Below are 20,602 nucleotides of genomic sequence, written 5' to 3'. Positions count from 1 at the left end.
CAGCCCGTGCAAAGATGTGGGCACGAGAGGGTGTGATCTCGATGGGAAATCACATACAGCTAAATATTATCAGAGCACAAAGGTAGAGAGTGATTCATGAGTTAGGCAAGGACCAGATCATGAAAATTTTGCTAAACAGCCTAGATTCTGTCCTGTAGGTGACGTAGGGTCATTAAAGAAGCCAGGCTTACGCTGTAGCACCTCAAGAATAAAACAGGGCCACCAGCGCATGTAACTCTTGTTTTCTGAAGTACTTCCCACAGCCTGTCACTGAAGAAAACTTTAAACCACCAATATATTTTTTCTTTCTTCCTTCCTTCCTTCCTTCCTTCCTTCCTTCCTTCCTTCCTTCCTTCCTTCCTTCCTTTCTTTATTTTCTTTCATATATTTGCTCACTCATGTGTTCAAGAAACATTATGGAGTGCCCATGCTGTGCCAACCACTGGCTAAGAACTAGAAATAAAGAAATGAAAAAGACATGGTCCCTGCGCATGGCCCGCACTAGCAGGTCAGTGCAGGTAGAGAGACCAAGAAAGGGACGATTTCAATGGAGTCTGAAGTGGTAGAGACACACACAGAGTGCTAGGAGATAAGGAAGCACTTTCAAGAGAAACTTCTTGAAGGAAGACTTAAGGATTGTGTACGAACCAGTCAGGTGTACAGTGAATGGGCAGAGGGTGGAAGTGAGGGCAGGTATGAGAGTACACGCAGGTGGGGACATGTCAGGAGCTGTAGGTGGGGACATGACCAAAGAGAAGTGCCAACAGGGATGCAGAGACTCACTGAATCTTCAGACACTTTACTGAAAGCCAGACATTTACCCACAAGAAATACTCAAAAGCAAACCCACGAATTTCCCCAAACTCTTCACTCTTGCCTCTCTCTCATCCCCATATGTGCACACATACCCACATCACCAGGTCTTGCCAAATCTACCTCCTAAATATGCCTCCAATCTGCCCGTTTGTCTCGGTTGCCTCCATCCCCATTCAAGGATTATTCTCACCTGCATGACTTCATAAGCCTCTAAGGGATGTCCCCATGGCCACCCTGGGGCCCGCCAATCCACTGTCCACTCTGCAGCCGGAAGGGCCTCTGCAGTGCCCATCTGGACGTGGTCCTCTGCCTCCAGGCCCAACCCCTGCTGAAAGCCTTCACCGGCTTCCCATGACTCTTGGGCTAAAGGTCAAACTCCTTAACTGGCCTCCAACAAAGCCCTGCATGCTTTTGTTTCAGGGAGACCTGGCTCTCTGGCTCACACATTCTCCCCGTACCACGGTCCAGCCGCTCCGGGCCTTCTTCCAGCGCCTGGAGTCCCCAGACTCTCCCCCACCCCAGGCTCTTTGCACATGTGCTTCTGAGTGCCTGGGTCACCTTTGCCCCTCCCCTCCACTCCCCCTCTCCGTGGAGTCCTCGCCTGGTTCATCCAAATCTCAGCTCAATTTTCATTTCCTCTAAGAAGTCTTCCCTGACCCCGGTCACGTGCAGTCTCCCAGTTACATGCACCATGAACTGCTTCTTCCCTCTCATTACATTTATAATCTGACATTTATGTGTGATTCTTTGGTTAAGGTCCATTTGTCTGATTAGACTGTACGGTCCCACAAGGACAATCACCATGTCAGATTTGCTCACCAATGTCTCCCTCCTGCCTAGCGCAGGGCCTGGCACATACCATGGAAATTCAGTAAACACTAATGGACTTGTTGACTAAAACAATGGATGGATGGATGGATAAATGGCTCTGGGGGAGAGAAAAAGAAGTACCTTGCAAGGTCTGACCTCAAGGAGTATCTTCCAGATGGTTAGCGATGTTAGTTACGCTTAAGGGTTAAATACCAATAACAAGGCAAAAGTACCATATATGGCACAAGACCCTATGTGATTGCTTATCCTATGAGTGTTCCACACCGCGGTGGAGACGAGACCACAGAGCTCCAAATGCTTGCCGTATCCCCAGCCCCCATCAAGACAGCAGCCTCAAGGTCAACATGAAGGGTACCACTCCACTGACCATCTTGTGATTCCCACTACAGCCCACAGACCAGGAAGGGACCGGCCCCCAAGCCCAAAGCAGTCCCCTGTTGAAGTCCTACCCCCCAGGACCTCAGAATGTGGCCTGATTTGGCCATAATTTCATTACAAAGGTAATTTGTTAAGATGAGGTCATAAAGGAGTAGAGTGGGGCCCTAATCCAATACGACTGGTGTTTTTATAAAAAGGGGTAATTTGGACACAGGCACATATGCAGGGATACTCCCTGGTGGCCCTCTGCAAGCCAAAGAGAGAGGCCTACGACAGATCCTTCCCCACAGCCCTCGGAAGGAGCTGGCCCCGCCAACACCTCCATGTCGGACTCAGGTCTCCAGAACTGACAGGCAATGAATTTGTTTTGAAGCCACCCAGGTTATAGTCTTCTGTTATGGCAGTGCTCGCCAGCCAAAGCAGAGGCAAAACCAGTAGCCTGGAGAGTGACCAGAGGCGTTGTGACGGAGTGGGTGGGATTCCGGCGGGGCACCACGCACAGGACGAGCTGGTGGGCAGAGAGGAGAGCGGGCAGAAAAGCTGAGTGTTCAGGCTGGAAAAGGAAGCAGTGAGCAGGCTGAAAGGGGAAACGCATCTCAGGGGAGAAAATGTCTTGCACTCATGAAAGAATCCGTCTTCTTGTGCCCTGGGGAAGTCAGTCCTGAGGTGCCCAGATCTGGTCCAGGCCGGCCCACATGTGCCTTAAAATGTACTCGCCACAGCCTGGAAATGACTAGACTGCAGGCTTTTTGTATTGATAAATTAGTTGTGTTCTAGGCGGCGTCTTCTTTATATTTAGATGAATAACCAGGCAATGATCACTTTGGCTGATTTAGATGGTGTCATTTTAAGAAATTATAGTTTAAATCCATCTTCTCTTTCCCTTTTCCCTCTGCCCTCCCTGAATTATTCCTGAGGAGGAAACTAATTAATAGTAGCTTGACTTGTACTACAGCCTGCTGTACAATGTAGCAAGGCCTAATGGAGTTTTAATTTCCCCGTGGTGAGTCAATATTTGCTTTAAGAAAGAAAAATGTCACCATAAACCACTGCCCCAAATGAATTTGGTGGTACAGAGGGTGAGAGAGTCTTCTTTTTTAGGTAAACAGTGATGGAAAGCAGATTTGGGATGTGGCGGAGGGGGTGGGGGGCTGTCGCTCTTCACAAATAGGGTTGCTTATGGTTCTGTTGCTCCTTCAGACAATAGTGGCTATTAAATATTTTGCTTCGTAGATGCAGATAACTGTCAGAGACTCACCCACAGTTTTAAAGGGTCTGAAATGAATTCATTATAATTTAGAAGAGGTACAATTTATTCCAGCCTACTAATAAGTTGGGGGAAGCAGGGAGGGAGGGGAATATAACACCCCTGTTTGCAGACATTATGGGTGTTTCTTATTTCTCCCAACGAGGGTTGTACGTGGAAACCAAATCCTACTTTTTAAAAAATGTATTAGACTTTGAAGAATCGTGCTGGAAAATAAAGTTTGGCGGGCCTCTCTCTCGTAATCAGTGTGTCCAAAAATAATGTTGCTCATTCTATTGAAAGATAGTTTCATTTCCGACTCAAAATTGGCGTGAAAAATTTGCCTTGCCAAATGAACATTGTATACTGAACTTGTCAAATCCTTTCTCCTGCCAAAAATAAAAGATAACATTGGGTGGCAGCATGTAAAACAGCTCTGAGGAGACAGACAGCAAAGGCAGACAAAGAAATATACGTATTTTGATTCTCTCTGTCTGAGAAGCTGGGGTGGGGGACCAGTGGGTACCAGCAGAGTGACTGGCCAGCTTGTGAATGCTACAGGTAACGACTGAACAAGTCACTTTCATGTCGATTTTCAGTGGTATAATGACCCTATTCCCAATTAGCTGGAACATGACAAAATCTCAACTTTTATAGCGGCAAAAGCTGCCAGGGAGGAGACCGCCTGAGTGACAAGGCCCTTCATTCAGAAGTTTACGGGTGCACTGTGTGGCTGTAATTACTAGTTCTAACACAGTGGGAAATTATTCTTAGCGTGTTAAAAAATAAGTAAGGTAAATGATCGCTCTTTCATTAGATCTGTACTCATATCACATAAGTGACTTTTTTTTTTCCTATTAAAATTGTTGATTGAAGGCCTTTCGCTGTTTATCAGCTCAAAATTACATTTCTGCTCTCTTAGGGGCTGCCGCTGTTAAAATCATACCCGGCGCCTAGTTAGTAACAAGAAAAGACGCCTAAAACTGCAATTTCAGGGGGAAAAAAACACAAGCAAGGAACCCAGATTGTCCCTTCGCATCCCAAAGGCATCACGCTTCTTTGTTCTGCTAAGAAAAATTAACCTCAATCTCAGCTCGGGTCCCTAGATTGATTATCATAGTCATTTAAATACTGTAATCTCATTTTCAGCATCGGGATAAGGAGGGGGGAGCACTGACAGGGGGGCAAAAGGAGCAGGCTGGAGAGAGAAAGAGCGGGTGGGGGGGGGCAGGAGAAAACAGAATAAATTCTCCGACAAAGGGAAGCGGCCTTTCTGCTCACAGAGCCTATTTCGGATCCTTCCACTTGATTGGAAAAGTTGATGAAGTTTAAATGAAGCAGAATTAGAACCTCAGGCCGCTGAGTATTGACGGGGGGGCTATGCGAGAATGTGCAATTCAATAGCCTTGGTTTCGGCAGAAAACAGGGGAAGGCCTAAATGGTATAATCTTCAATCGAATCTCACATCCACACTGACAAGGCAGGGTAATGAGTTAGGCCAGATCAGGCCTGTTGGTTAAAGAAATTAATCCCTCCAGCCGCCCAGAGATGGGCTTTGATGCCTGTTGTGTGGGCCCTGTCCCAGCCTATCTAAATGCTAACTAACTATGAGGGTGAGGGGACTGTGCTTTTCATTGCTGGCACTAATCTGATAACAATTTGCTCTCGCTGATTAGGGAGAAGAGGAGGGGACACCTTCTCTTTGAAAGGGTGAGGCCATTCTGGTCAGCCTTGATGGCGGGTTTTGTCCCCGGCCATCCTGGCTCCCCGGAAGGCCGGCAGATGCACACGTTCAGAATAACCTCTACTCCAGGCGGCCGTGGGAAACCAAGTGGCGACGCTCCCTCTCCCCTTCTATCTCATCGCTTCTTAAAACTATATATGGTGACACCAAATGTGCAGACTCCCTAAGCACCCCCCCCCCAAGCACTAATGTCAGCAGTGCTCCCACTCTGCCTTCTAATATCAGGATCCCTCCAGACTTACCTCCAAACACCCACAAGCTCATGGCATCCAGTTTCTCACCATGTCTGGCCGTTTCTACATCTAAAATGACCTTCTCTCTCCTCTCCACCTAGCCGAGTCCTGCTAGGCCTTCCAGCAACTTCACTGAGGCTTTTCTGGGCTACTCACTCCAGGCTACAGGCCCTCTCCCTCTTCCTAACTGTAATACTCCTGCACATCTGGCCCACACCCCTGGCCCTATTGTTTCAGCCCAGCAATGTTAACTTCTAGGGGTGTGTGCATGTGCGTAACTAGAGTGTAAGCTCCGAGACTGTTCCAGACAAAACAGTCTCTACCCCCACCCCACTCCCCTACCCAAAGGCAGCAAATACACCTCGGCTGAAGTGGATGGAGACGGAGGTGATGGAGATGGAGAGGAACTGGCTTCTTCTCCCCCATCAGGACAAAAGAGTCTCCAGGGTGACGGACAGTGTGGCACAACATGTAAGGAACATGACAAGCAGTGGAGGCACACAGGCCACTCTGCAAGCCCCTACTCTGCCATTTACCCTCTGTGTGACTTTTTGGCCATGTGACTGAGTTTTGCTGAGCTCAAAACAACAACCTTACAGAGTTGAGGTCACGTCTGTGAAAGTCTGGCACTTTCTGGTAGGTACTTAGCAAATGGTCAGTAAGTTCTTTTGATTTGCATAGTGGTTATGGTCTCGGGCTGTGGTGACCTGGCCAGCAGCCTGGCTTAGCTGGATGACTATGTGTAACCTCTAGAAGCCTCAGCTTCCCCACCTGTAAAATGGGAATGACAGCTATCCTGTCTCCTAGGGTTGTTGCAAATATTAAGGGGGATGAGGCTTAAGAAGGGCCAGCACAGTGCCTGGCACACAGTGGGCTCCACAAAGGGCAGCTGCTGTCCACTGGCACAGTGGGGGTGTCAGCTGGCCAAATGGGTCTACAGCCGGGAACTTCCTGGAAGCCCAGAGTCCAGACCTTAGCCTCTGTCTCCCCTCTCCGCTCCGGGGCAAGCCAGGCCCGTGAGCAGCCTGGGAGTATCCACCTCAAGAAAGCAAGCAGCTGCCTAAGAAAAGATGGAGCTTTCAGAAACGCCAGACAGACACTTTCCTTTTAGAAGGAGAGTTTTTGAAAGACTTGCTTAAACCTCTGAATTTATGCCCACTGGGTATCTACAGAGAGAGCAAAGTCTTCAGTGACAGTTTATAAAGGTTTTGGAGGCAGCCATGGAGCCCAGCGCTCAGCCCTGAGGGACCCCTCGGAATCGTTCCAGCAGGTTCCCTCAAACGACTTGGTGAAAATTCAGAGTGTGACAGACTGGGGACTTGTTTTACTTACAAAAAGTAAACAAATTGCAGCCACTAACCCTAAACCATCGTCTCGTCCTGCCCACTGGCGCTCTGAACATGCTGCCAGGTAAGGAGCCGGGATGCAGTTAGTGCGTCTGTTCCAGCAGAAGGGGGCGCGAGGTGAATTCCTCCAGTCCAACTGCAGCATATTCTGCAGCTGGGGTGTGGCCCTCTGCAGACCTGTTGTCCCCATCAGTGCAGGGAGGGGAGGCGCTGGCCCTGCAGACATGTCCTTTTTTCTGTTGTCTCTCAGCCCTCCGTTCTCTGCCTTGTTTATTCTATTTGCTTTGGCTCCTGCAGGTCTCCCAGCCGCCTGGGGGTCCCGCCAGATCTGGCCTCACTCCCTGCCCAGCCTCCTCTCAGCATCTGCCTTCCCTGAGGTGTCACCGCAGCCGTCAAAGTTCCGGGTTCCTCTTTGCCGTGGAGACACAAAACCTCTTATTTTGTCTGGAACAGTCGCTGCCCACCCAGGTCCCACCCCAATGCGTGCGAGCACACACAGTACCCCCAGCACCTCTTAACTGCCCAGTTCTACTGACTGCAGGTCAGACTACAGTGTCACATCCTCAGGGTAGGACCTCTAGCCTCCTGGTTGACACCTCTGGCCTCCCTCACCTCAGTGAAGAATAGTTGCCTTATTGTCTGTCTTCGCCAGGGCTTTGCAAACTGTCTGCAGGTTGAACTAAGACCCTCTTGTCCACCGAGGGACCCCTGCAAGGCCCAGCACACTGCCTGACACCTAACAGCCCCTCAATAAACATTTTGCAAATGGTTGAATGAGCGAATGAAGGGTAGTTCAGGGTGGTTCTCGGGGGTAAGCCATTCAGGTGTGCAGGATCCAAGGCTTAGTGACATCTAGGGACTCGTCCAAGGTTTCAGAGTCAATGGTGCCAGAGACCGTGAGTTCATGGCTGTGGTCCTGGGCCCTTTGCGCCTGGTATAGGGGAAGCATGCAATGGATGCGTGGTGAATGAATGAATGAATGAATGAACGACATGTAGCCTGGTGAGGAACTGAAGACTCTCAATCAGGGGGCTCCATACATTTTTCCCTCCTTTACCCCACTAAACATGCTTCCCCTTTTCCTGGAAAGCTTTCTCTCCCCCAGTCTAAAGTTGATTTATCCCAAAGCTAATGAAGCTTTAACTTCACGGTCCTTCTTTGCACGTGGCCCCATCTAAGACCTTGGACTTAGTTTTTTAAGTTGTTTATAATTGTGTACTCTACTTCTTAAAAAGAGATCCCAAAACTGCACGAGCTTCGGGCTGTACAAAACTTGGGTTGCCCTCTGCCCCCACATCTCCAGCTCCCGACGCACACTTACTAATTTTTGTGGCAACTTTCAGCTCAAGCTACCTAGTCTGTGACTTTCCCTCGTCTCCCCCATCCAGGCACGGCTGCCCTCAGCGCTGTGCATGGATCCCGTGCAGACAGCTGTCACTGCATCTGTGCCACTTTGCTGTTGGTTGTTATGCCTGCTTCTGTCTACTAGACGGTAAGCTCTCTGAGGGCAAAGTCCACAGCAGCTTGGTTTCGCCCGTATCCTTGTGCCGAGCTCTGGGCCTGGTGCGCAGTGGGTGCTCCAATGTGTCTGTTATTCTAGCAGTGAGCAAGTGGGTGCATCTCCTGCTGCCTCCCTCACGGTGCTCTCAGAATCCTAGCGCTGGCCATTCTTGCTGAAAACACCTTGCCCATTTCAGACGCCATGCGTCGCCCAGGTCAGCCCCTCCCCAGGTGCCCCGCCTGTCCCACAGCCCCAGCGCAGCTGCACAAGCTCTCTGCGCTCTCTGCATGCTCCCGCCATCACTCCTAAATATGCCACTCTTGCCTCTCATCCCCTCTCCTTCACCTTTAATAACTTTTATTATTGGTTTTAATGTGCAAAGTCTGGTTCTCCCTCAACCAGACAGTGAACTCCTTGGGAACAAATTCTCAAACCTCTTGCATTCCCACCAGTGACTTGCACGCTGTAGGTGTTCAATCAAGATTTACTCGTTGACTGATGGGCTCACTAATAGTCTCCAATGCACATCAAAAATAAATAAAGAAAGAGCCAACCTCTCTGTTCTCAACGATCTGGGAGACTGGGAAATATGGCTGCGATTCTACATAAGGAAAACATTAAGATGGCATTTTAATGTGGCAACATGGCCAAAAACACTGTCGTTCAGTAAAATCAACTAACAGAGCTGCCAGCAAATCTTCTCATTCCCTCAACTGCACTGCCATAGGCATGCGATCACCTCTCTCCATGTGTTTTGGGGCGCCTCTCCACCTTTGTGGGAGGCTGCGGCATCTGAGCTGCGGGTAACTGGGGCTTTTTCTCTGGTGCGGTGATGCAGCCTGGACGCTATGCTATTGCTTACAAATGGCCGGCCACCTGGCAGAAAGCCATGTTGCCCTTCCCTGATGCTGTATCTTGAAATCAAAGAGTTTCTGAGTCTCCACTTTCATTCTTCTGGACAAACACAAAAGATTTTGATCTACACAAAGAAATTTGTCTTGTTCGCTTCTGGGTTCATTGGTCTCCCAAATATGTATTGTTTGGTTCATATAAAAGATCAGAAATCCCTCTTTTGGGCTCATTATCTGTTTTCTACAATGCTTTTGGTGGGCCATTCTCCCCGCTGCGTGCTACTCATGTTGACCTTTCTGCTCATTGACCCGCATCGGTGAGTTTCTTGACTGAAGTGCCTTGAAATTATTGTGCCTTTAAATTATTGGGTGGAAAAATACAGCTGTTTTCTTTATCAAGTGCATTTATTTGCTTCCCAGAAATGCAGTACTTAATGACACAATGAGAGTGTAAGTTCCACGGTGAGGCTCTGGCTCACCGTGAGTTTAATTTCTAGTGTACCAAATTAATTCCGTTTTAAATCTTAGATGAGTTCACGCTGAGGAAAACAAAACAAAACCCTTGGAAGGTGGTGGGCCAGGGAAACAAAGCTTGTATGGTGGTCAGATGACTCAACAAACCTGCCCTATGCTAATGAGTTTAGCTGATGAATTATTGAACCACACTATGGATTGCTGGAGAAGCTTTTTATCGTTTTAAACTACAACGTGGGTGAGACTGGAGGTAGACAAGTCCCAGACAAAAGCCAGCAGACTTATGGAAGCTATAACTAAGGGGAAGGAAATGGATTCAAAGTGGGGGGAGGTTTAAAATAGCCATAACTGTATAGGTGGGAGGAGCAGAAGCAAACAATGGATAGAGAAGCAATTAAAATTAAACCGTCTCATTCCTATAATCTTCGTATTAGGTTTTCAGGCGACCCCAGACCATGGGCGAACTATTATAATAATGAATTCTCCATGCGTTTATGTTTTCTGGTTCATGGTTTCTCAGCACCAGCACTATTGACATTTGGGGCCAGATGACTCCCTGTTGGGGGGGGAGTGTCCTGTGCATTCTAGGACATTGAGCGCCATCCCTGGTTTCTACCCACTAATGCCCGTAGCACCCCCTCCCCAGTTGTGATAAATATTTCCAGACATGACCAGATGTTCCCTGGGGAGCAAAATTGCCCCCCTTGATGAGGACTACTATCTAATTCTAGAATATCCTAATCTCTTCCATAAGCTAATGTCTCATTTATTCAGTCTCCATTACATCCTTGAGAAGCAGGCAAGGTAGGTATGAGCACTTATACTTTACAAATGAGGAAACAGAGGCGTAGAAATTAAGCCACTTGCCCTAGGACCCTCAGGAGAGCTGGAAACTGGATTGTATCACCGTTATCAGGGTGCACCCAGCCGCTCCAGGGCACAGTTATGGGACACGTAAGATGGGATGGGTGGCAGTATTTTTCAACAGGAGCACAAAGGGGAGGAAAAGTAAGTGCTTGGGTGGATTTGCGTCATTATAAATTTATTTTATAAGTTCAGATTTATAACATTTACTTAAAGTTGACTGATGAGAATAAGGTATGTTTTGAGGAACATAAATGGCAATGGAATAACGGGATATTGGACACGGAGAATGATACAAGTGCCCACTTATGAGTGCCCTCCTAGGCCCTCCTGGACCTGGCATAGCTGTGTCATCTCATTAAATCCTCAAACTCTCCAGTGGCCAGGTGCCAACTACTCTCACCCCATTTTCCAAAGAGGAAACCAAGGCTCAAGGAAAGTTAATTTCCCGGGTGAGACAGCACTCGCCCTTGCATCCGCCTGGGCAATCAACTTATTGCTGTACTTTTGTGGTTGTATGAAAACAACAGCTTCAGCCTGGAATCGTGTATAACAGTCGTCACACTGATTCAGGAGCTGGAAAGGAGGGTCAAGGGGCGATTTCTTTGAAAGTTGAATTGTGACCGATGACCAACAAATGCTCACATTGTTTTTTCTACAAGTCAGGCGAGAAGCAGCCAACATTTACACTATACACTAAAACCAAAACGTGGTACAATCGTGACTGCCTTTGCTTGTTTTTGCCCCACCAGCCAGAGTGTCCTGAAACGGAGTGACGGTCCAGCTGATGGGGTCTGAGTTCTAACGGAGCCTGGTTTCCAGGGGCTGCGACAGAGCACACTGTCCTACACAAATGGATTCACCCAGCCTGAAAGGCCAGGAAGATCTGTGCTCAGTTACAAGGCTCCCCATCTGTGACACATTCACCACAGTTTTAGCGCACACACAGAACTAACACCCCAAAACTAGTCAAACGATAGCTAACGAGTTGGAGTCTCCAGTGTTACATTTCATATAGAATACATTTATTGAGTTCCCTTTTTAAGCAGTTAAAGATGAATTTTTAAAAAAAGCAGTTTGAAACAGACATTTTATGAGAACTCCAATGCTTCTGGAGATCGCTGAACAGCTTGAAAACTACTGCCAGAGAAAACAGAAGTGGAAGTTTTGTCCACAGGGCCGGCTGTAAATCCAGAAAACTTGGTCTTTGACATAAAGGAAAAGTGCATTAAATTATACAAAAAATAACATCGAGCCTGCAAGACTCTGGAAGGTGCTGGAAGGACTGCTGATGTGTTCACCCCGGACTCAGAATTCTTCCTGGAGGAACAGCCTTCCCCCCCATCCCGCAGTGATCTGAGAACCCCGAATCAGAGAACCCCAAATCTGAGAACCTCAAATCAGAGAACCCCGAATCAGAGAGTGGCTGAGTTCAACAGGGGAACCCAGGTTCCTAGGTCTCATCTTCATTCACGTTTCAAAGCCAAAGCCCCCCTTTCCAGAGGGACAAAGAGGAAGGTGGGACCTGAAACTAATATAAAATATTAGGTTGATGCAAAAGTAATTGCGGTTTTTGCAATTATTTTTAACCTTTTAAACTGGAATTACTTGTGCACTAACCTAATAATATTGAATATCAACTATAATTAATCATATACAGTCACGGGATGTAAAGTACAGCACAGGGAGTACAGTCAGTGGTATTGTAACAGTTCTGGACGATATCAGAGGGGTAGTAGACTTGTTGGGGTGATCACTTCATGAGGGGTGTACATGTCTAATTATTATGCTGCTTTGTACACCTGAAACTAATAATGATAATAACAACCAAAAAAGGAGGACGGTGGGCTCCTGTGTCAGAGCAGCTGCCCCTGGGTGGTGGGGAAAAGCCTGCAAGGGAACAGCTTGGTTTTCTGAAATGGCCACCAGGCTTTCCAGCCCCTGATCACTCACCGAAGGATGTGACTGGGCGCCAGAAAGGGGGAGGCTTTGATTTAAAAAGGAAACAAGGATCGAGAAAGTTACAAGGATAGATAAACCCACGCTTTCCCTAGAAAAATGAAACCTACCCACTGGCGGGCCAGCCAAGACGGGCCATTAGGGTAGGCAGCTCGCTTTTAATCCCCCATCTTACCTATTTTATTTTCCCTATTACATTGTAATTGAATGTAAAAGGATTGGAGCCATCAGCGGTACCTTCTCTTTAACGAATAAAACAGAATGTAACATTTCACATTTTCCTCATATGCAATAAAAAGACTGACCCACGCCAGCCTATTTGTCCAACTGTGTGTATACACGCCGCCTTTGAGTTCGTCTCTAGCGTTCATGTTCACCAGCTCAATACCTGTCGGAGACATGAAGCTGTGGGTGGGCATGGCATGGCTGCCTGATTTGGTAGAGCATCCAGTTTGAACACACCAGCTCCAAATAAACGCTTCCTTGTGGTGATAATGACAATGGTCCCAGCAGCGATGCTGTGTCTCGTGAACTAGAGTTGGGGTGAAAACCTATGAACACTTAGGACCCAACGGAGGTGCGATCATTTGGCCCCAGAGCACTAAGGTTTTTCTACTCTGCTCTGATCAAAATCTCCCTCTTCACCCTTCAAGGACCAGGTCCAAGTCTGTTCCTTCCGAAAGCCTCCTGAGTCCTCCCCCCAAATCTCAACCCTCCCGATACTGCAGTTCATCTGAGACTTACAGGGGGTGACCCATGACATTCCTTGTCTTATTATGTGTGTGTGTGTGTGTGTGTGTGCGCGCGTGCGCGTGCATGCTGGTGAAAATAAGAGTTAATATCTCCTGAGAGCTTTCTTTAGGGCAGGTGCTGTGTTAAGCAATGTATATGTGCACTATATATGTGCATGTGATATATATATACACACACATACTCCGTCTCCCCAGCTAAATAGTGAACTCCTTGTGGGCAAGGGCTGAGTTCTGAACTTGTTTCTATGCCCCTCAAAAAGCTTAGGAAGGTGCTGGGCACTTAGTAAACAGTCAATAAACATCTGGGCTGTCAGCAAATCCTGAGAAATTAGTAGAGCTCACGTTGGAAGGAGTGTTGAGTGAAATGACCTGGGAATCAGATTCATCGGGGAACATTTCTGACTGCCTGTTCTACAGATGTAATCAATCCGGGCTGTCATTAATTAATCAGTGTACTGTGGCCAAAAATGCATGGGGCTGGAAGTCAGGAGACACGAACGAATCTCATCCCACTTCTGCGACCAGGTCAGAGTGGCACCTTGGATGAGCCTCTTCCCTTGTCTGGGCGTTAATAGCCTCGAAAAAGGAATTAAACCAGATGTCTGCAAGGCTCCTCTCAGCGCCAAAGATGTGATTATATGACTCTATTTTACAAATGCATGCACTTATTTGTGACATAAACTCCCACAGAAAAACAAAATCAGTAATAAATTATGAAAAAATCGGGTGCCATGATCATTTGCACTTTCTAAGGGTACTCAATTCAATAAATTCCACCTCTGTGCAGAGCCTGCCTCTCCAGGGTGACAGAGGATTCAAGGCTGTCAGTGGAGCAAACCAAGTAGTCTCTCCCTATAATTGTATTGACAGGATATCAGCCGAGTTCCGATGGCAGGAAGGGTGCACCCTGACAGGTTCTGTGAAGGAACCTTGAAGGCTGTTGTAGCCGGATTCTAAGTTGAGTCACAGAATTCTGGGGAAATGAGAAGCAAGTAGGAAGAAGCTTGCTTCTTTCTCTATTTAATTTTATTCTTCCCAGAGAGTCACATTTGAAGGAAAACTGGCTAACAGCACGTCACTTTATACTATAGAGTGGAAGTTCTTTCTAATGGAAAATGTTTATGTCTTTTTGCGGCCACATAAAACATGGAGTTGAGTCAATCGGTCCCGCTAATAACCAGTTGGTTTGGTTTTAAATGAGGCAAACAGTTGTTGAGCATTTGTAGATAAAATAGCGGCTTGAATGTCTGAGATTTTCGTTTGGTTACTGTTGCATCTTTCAGACCTGTTCTTGAATAACTGACGTGTATTCATCCTGGCAAATTCCATGGCTATTAAATAGCAGGGTTGGGTTTGTTCAGGTGGTGTGTCTGCATTTTAAATGGAAAAAAAAAAAAAAAATCCTGATCCCGGTCACTGGAGCAACGACTCCCCAAGATGGTGGAATAAATTACTATTTCTAAGGTGCTATATTCTTCTAACACAGATGCAACCTTCAGGGTCAGACTTAGCCAAAACCAAAATACACTTCAGTTCCAATCCTCCTCCTAAGGACACTCAAGGCCGGGGCTCTCCCGCCTCTGCTACACACAGTGAGAAGGTGCACACGACACAGGGCTCTGAGAATCTGCTCTTGTGAAACTGACATGCCACAATGAGCAAATCCACAAGTCAAGCCTCAACACAAATTTCAGCAACCTACGATTTAGAAAAGATTTTTTAAAGGCTCCAAAATCTTGAATACTTTCAATGTTCTCCTTTTCTTGAAAGCTGAAAATCCCAAAGATTTTTTTCTAATTAAAGTATTTTTTTAAATATAAGAAGCTGTTTGGAGTGGTAAAAATAATGCCGGGCCAGAAGACAGTGCACAGAGCTTCTAAGCCACGCTCTACTCTGCCAGAACCTGGAGCAAAGAGCCCAGCACAGATGGCCTCAGGGTACCCATTTGTAAAGAGGGGCCTGGAAAAGGTAACAGTCAAGGCTCCGTCTCCCTCTCAATGTCTCTGCAACTTTTATTTAGGTCAGGTTTGGGTAGGAAATCTTGTAGCACTGGTTAATATTGAAATGTGGACATAATCTTAACTGCTACAGAGAGTACTGATGGCCCATCGAGAACCAAAGGGAGGAAAGTAGAAGGAGAGGCCCTCTGGCCCCTGGCTGCCCCGACAGGGAAAGAGCTGGGTGATATCACCAGAGAGCTCCTGGACAGAACCCCCTGACATTCGGACCCCATCACCGCTGGCCATAGCAGTCTCAGAGCCTGAAGACAAAACCCCTAGTCATCAGTCATCTGCTTATTTTCCACACCTACATTCGGGCTCACAGATCAGGGATTGAATTTGTCTTGAAAGCTGTTCAACTAGTGCCATCCAGAGGCCATATATTGTCCGTGAAATGGAGTGGGGGAAGCCAAAGGAAAAAAAGGAAGGAAATTTTACTTGTCTATGTAGAATATACATATATTATACATACGTATAGTATACGTATACACATGTATGTATTTATGTGTACACATATAGGTAAAATGTATGTGTATGTATATGTATACGTGTGCATGTGTGTATATATATGCATATACGTGTATGTATGTAAGTATATATATTGCTTGGGTGGGGTGGGCATCACACACTGCTAATTCACCATGGAGAATAACAACTCCATAATGACATTCATGTCGTATTTAGGTAGGAAGGAGTTGCCCACTACCGTGTTTCCCCCAAAATAAAACCTAGCCGGACCATCAGCTCTAATGCGTCTTTTGGAGCAAAAATGAATAAAAATTTATTTACTTTTTGCTCCAAAAGACACTTTAGAGCAGATGGTCCGGCTAGGTCTTACTTTTGGGGAAACACAGTACTGACTGTCTGTGTGAAAACAGTTAATCAGAGTTGGGGGCTTGGTTCTCCCCTTGGTCCAGAATGGTGAACCCCATTTATCTGTCCCATCTGTCCATGCAGAGTGGCTCCTTGCACCTAGAAATAAATGAAGGACCTTGTTCTACTATGAGGGGACCTAAGAAAGTAGCTATATAAGATGAAAGGGGACAAAGTGTGATAAGCCAGCTTCCACAGGTGCAAGCCCAGGAACATACCTATTAATAGTTTGAGGAAGGCAAGAAAAGAGACTCCATGTTTCCACACGATCCAATTAACTCAGCTCATTGAAGCACAATGTTTAAAAAGCCCAGTTTCCCCGTACCAAAAAACAAAAACCACCAACAAAAATCTCTGGGCTCTAATGAGTGCCTGATGTTCAGATAAATAATTGTTACAGAATCCATGGTTACCACCTGCGCCTTCCACCTCTGATAGCAGGAAACTGCACTCATTTTTGAAAGCACACTGCCCTCCAGTGGCCCAAGATAAATTTGCTCCGTGACCCATTTCCAATCAGCCAAATCTCAATTTGACTTTTCCTGGACCCTGGGAAAAGTGTTGGGTGTTGGGTGATCACCAGTCCGCAAACGAGACTAAAGTGAGGGAATATGCAATGAAAGGAGCAGTGGAGTTCTGCTGAAGATGGCAGAGTAAGTAAACACTGTGCTTGCCTCCTCTCACAACCACATCAAAATTACAACTAAACTACCCAACAGCCATCATTGAGAATTGCCTGAAGTCTGGCTGAACCAAAGCCCTACAACTAAATACAACTAAAGACATACAGAAGAAGCCACCTTGAGACTGGTAGGAGAGGCAGAGACGCAGAACAGGCTGGTCTCACACCAGCTTGTAACCATTAAAAATCGACTGTCAAGGTCCCCCACAAAGGAGTGAGGGGTCCCAGGGCCACACCAGGCTCCCTAGACCAGGGTTCCAGTGCCAGGGAGAGAAGTCCCCATAATTTCTGGTTGTGAAAACCAGCGGAGATTGTGGCTGAGAGAAATGGAGGGCAGCTGTACTCCCAAACGCTCCTCTGAAAGGGACCGCTCATGGATTTACCAACAGAATCACTGGCTCTGAGCTCCAGTGCTGGGGTAGCAGGTGGAGAGGTGATAGCCACATACAGCAGGTAACTGAGTTGTCTGGTTTTGGTATGAGGGCTGGAGGGGCAGCTTTCTCCCAGTTGGAGGAGCTGGCAGAAGCCATTGTTCCTTTGCTAAGCCCTCCTCCTTCCCTGCGTGCAGACTCAGGAGGTGCCATATCTGCCATTCATTTGCCACGCCCTGGTGATTCCCTGAGACCCGGCCCCACCCAACTTTTGGGCACACCCAAGCCACTTCCAGTGGCTTCTCTATACAAACGGCCTGTCTTGGCCCATGCTGCAGACTTTCACAGGGTCTCTCAAAGGTTCACAGAACCCAGACAGGAAAGATCTGGCTTGAGCATGTCCCATACCTCTGGCTGAGCAGCCCTAAGCCTGGCACTAGCAGCAGCTGGCATTGGTGTGTGGCTTGGCCTCTCAAGGCTTCTCAACTGAGGAGACTTTAAGGGGCCTCTGAGACAACATCAAATGTACCATCATTCACATTATGGGGTACCAGAAGGAAGAGAGAGAGAGCAAGGAATTGAAAATCTATTTGAAGAAATAACAGAAAACTTCCCTAACGTGGCAAAGGAAATAGATATACAAGCCCAGGAAGCACAGAGAGTTCCAAGCAAGATGAACCCAAAGAGGCCCATGCCAAGACACATCATAATGCCAAAGGTTAAAAACAAAGAAAGAATCTTAAAAGCAGCAGGAGAAAAGAAGTTAGTTACCTACAAGGATGCTCCCATAAGACTATCAGCTGATTTCTCAACAGAAACTTTGCAGGCCAGAAGGAATTGGCAGGAAATAATCAAAGTTATGAAAATCAAGGACCTACAACCATGATTACTCTACCCAGCAAAGCTATTATTTAGAATTGAAGGACCGATAAAAAGCTTCCCAGACAAGAAAAAGCTAAAGGAGTTCATCACCACTAAACCAGTATTACAAGGAATCTTAGAGGGACTTCTTTAAGATGAAAATAATAATAAAAAAAATAAAAATATGAATAATAAAATGGCAATAACTACATATCTATCAACAATTACTTTCAATGGAAATGGATTAAATGCTCTAATCAAAAGATAGGGAGCTGAATAGATAAGAAAACAAGACCCTTACATATGCTGCCTGCAAGAGATTCACTTTAGATCAAAAGACACACACAGACTGAAAGTAAAAGGATGGAAAATGATATTTTATGAAAATGGAAACAAACCAACAAACAAAAGAGCTGGGGTAGCAATACTTATACCAGACAAAATAGACTTTAAATCAAAGACTATAACAGACAAAAAAGGACCTAATAGTCCCACTTCTGGGTATTTATCTGAAGAACCCCAAAACGCTACTTTGAGGGTACGTGCTCATCTACATGTTCATTGCAGCATTATTTACAATGGCCAAGATATGAAGGCAACCTGGGTGTGCCTGAATGGATGAATGGATAAAGAGGGGTACATATATACAATGAAATATATTCAGCTGTAAAAAAGAAGGAAATCTTGCCATCTGCGACAACATGGATGAACCTAGAGGGTATTGTGCTGAGTGTAGTAAGTCAGTCAGAGAATGACAGATGCAATGTGATTTCATTTATTAGTAGAATCTAAAGAACAAAATAAACAAACAAAACAGAAACTCATAGGTACCGAGAACATTTTGATGGTTGCCAGATGGGAGGGGGTTTGGGGGTGGGTGAAAAAGGGAAAGGGATTAAGAAGTACAAATTGGTTGTTACATAGTAGTCATGGGATGTCAAGTACAGGGAATATAATCAATAATATGGTAATAACTATGTATAGTGCCAGGTGGGTACTAGTCGGGGGATCACTTCCTAAATTATATAAATGTCTAACCACTATTCTGTACACCTGAAATTAATATAAAATAATATTGAATGTCAACTGTAATTGAAAAATTAAAGGGGGGGGAAGATAAAGGGCAATAAAAGCATCAAAGTTCCAGGTATAAAACAAGTCCTGGGGATGTAACGTACAGCACAGGAAATATGGTCAATGATATTGTGATAGTGAGGCAGGTGTCTGATGTTGCTGGACTTATCATGGTGATCACTTCTTTAGCACAGGGGATATACTTAATTATGTAATAACTGTATAGTGTCAGCTGGGTACTTTTGAATAACTATGTATGATGTACACCTGAAACTAATATAACATTGTATGTTAGGTATATATAGTTCAATAGAAATCTTTTTAAATAAGGAGCAGCGATCTAGGTAGAAACTGCAGCTCCTTCATTTGTGCCTGCCGGCCTCCTAGGGCAGAGATTCACGCTTTTTTCTTAGTGTTGTAACTCTGGGTCAGAGTTTGATTGGGCTGAAATTAACGTGTGCAGCGGTGCTTCCGGGAGAGAACAGAGCACTGACAGCATAAGAGCAGCCCAGCCTGCAGGGGAAGGGGAGGAGGCGGCCTTCACCCTGAGAGAGCAGGCGGGTGGTGAGGAAGGTCGCAGTCTGCTTGCGTGCGACCTGCCTGTCACCCTGTGGGCTCATCAGCAGGCGCTCAATGAAACAGCAGCCACCAACATTGCAGGCTCATTGCGTGTCAGGCGCTATGCAGTGGTCCCGCAGGGATCACCCTATTCAATTTTTCTATCCAATGTCTTTAATGAGTGCCATTATCATCCCACTTTGAGGATGAGGAAACTGAGGCTCAGAGAGGCCATGCCACTGCCGGTGACCACATAGGAAGTCCGGGTCTATCTGGACAGGAGCTGGAGCTTCTAGCGCTGCGCTTGGACCTGGGCGGTAGGGCCAGGGCTGGGCGAATGGACACCCCCGGCCGCGTGGGTGCTCAGTGAGGGAGCGAGAGCGAAAGGATGATGGGCGTTTGGGCGGCTCACCTTGACGATGAGCGGGTTCTGAAACATGGAATCCCGCACGACCCCCAGCCTCTCGTTCTCCATGCCCGGCCGGACGTCGGCCACGGTCAGGGGCCGCCGCGGGGGTGGGCAGATCTGGCTGACCGTGCGGCGCACCGGCTGCTTCTTCCATCGCAGGAGGTCCTGGCGGGAGCTCTTTGCCTCCGGCATCCTGAGGGTCGCGGGGTGGTGACCCGGGGCCTGAATCCCGCGCGCTTCCCAGCTTAGCGGCTGGCGCGGAGCTCGGAGGACCCCACGGCCAGTCCCGGACGGCACCACCCGGACCCCGGGGTGGACGCCGGACGCCGGACTCCCTCCAGAACGGGTTCAGGCAACGTCTTCCACCCTTTCGTTGCGAGGAGTTCTGAAAGTCAATATAAGCCTTTCTGGTTCCTCAGAGCATCTTCTGTGTGCCGCGCTGAGGATTGGGAAAAGAGAGGAAAATCAAGACCACCCCTTAGAGAAGAAAGGCACAGTCCGTCTCCGTGGAAACGGGACGCCAACGGTTCTGGCGCGGTAACGGGATCCTGTTTCTTTCAAGAAACTATTGGCGGCCACCAAAGTGGACCTGTTCCGAGTTTTCTTAAATAGTAGTGAGAAAATCCCAAGAATCACCACGTGTCGTGTTAAGAAAGCGACGGGCTCTAGAGGGCCATTGACACTTGACTTCCAAGTCAAAGATACCGTTTGTATACGGATACTCCACCCTTCCCCACTCCACTCACAGCCCTTCCCATTTCTCTTCCCGGCGGCAGCAG

The 20,602-nt window shown here is 47.0% G+C and overlaps 1 protein-coding gene across 1 annotated transcript in view; it reads right to left on the bottom strand.

The window, feature by feature from the left end:
• The window catches only part of CFAP77 (cilia and flagella associated protein 77), a 119,497-nt gene extending 99,273 nt beyond the window's left edge, over positions 1-20,224 (bottom strand). Inside the window, exon 1 of the mRNA XM_019728904.2 lies at positions 19,827-20,224. Coding sequence (XP_019584463.2) covers positions 19,827-20,015 — 189 coding nt within the window. The 5' untranslated portion in view covers positions 20,016-20,224. The remainder of the gene's footprint in view (positions 1-19,826) is intronic.
• Positions 20,225-20,602: the final 378 nt, after the last annotated feature.

This window comes from Rhinolophus sinicus, linkage group LG04, assembly GCF_036562045.2.
Source record: "Rhinolophus sinicus isolate RSC01 linkage group LG04, ASM3656204v1, whole genome shotgun sequence".
NCBI classification, from domain to species: Eukaryota; Metazoa; Chordata; class Mammalia; order Chiroptera; family Rhinolophidae; genus Rhinolophus; species Rhinolophus sinicus.
This window is presented reverse-complemented; position numbering and strand designations above follow the sequence as displayed.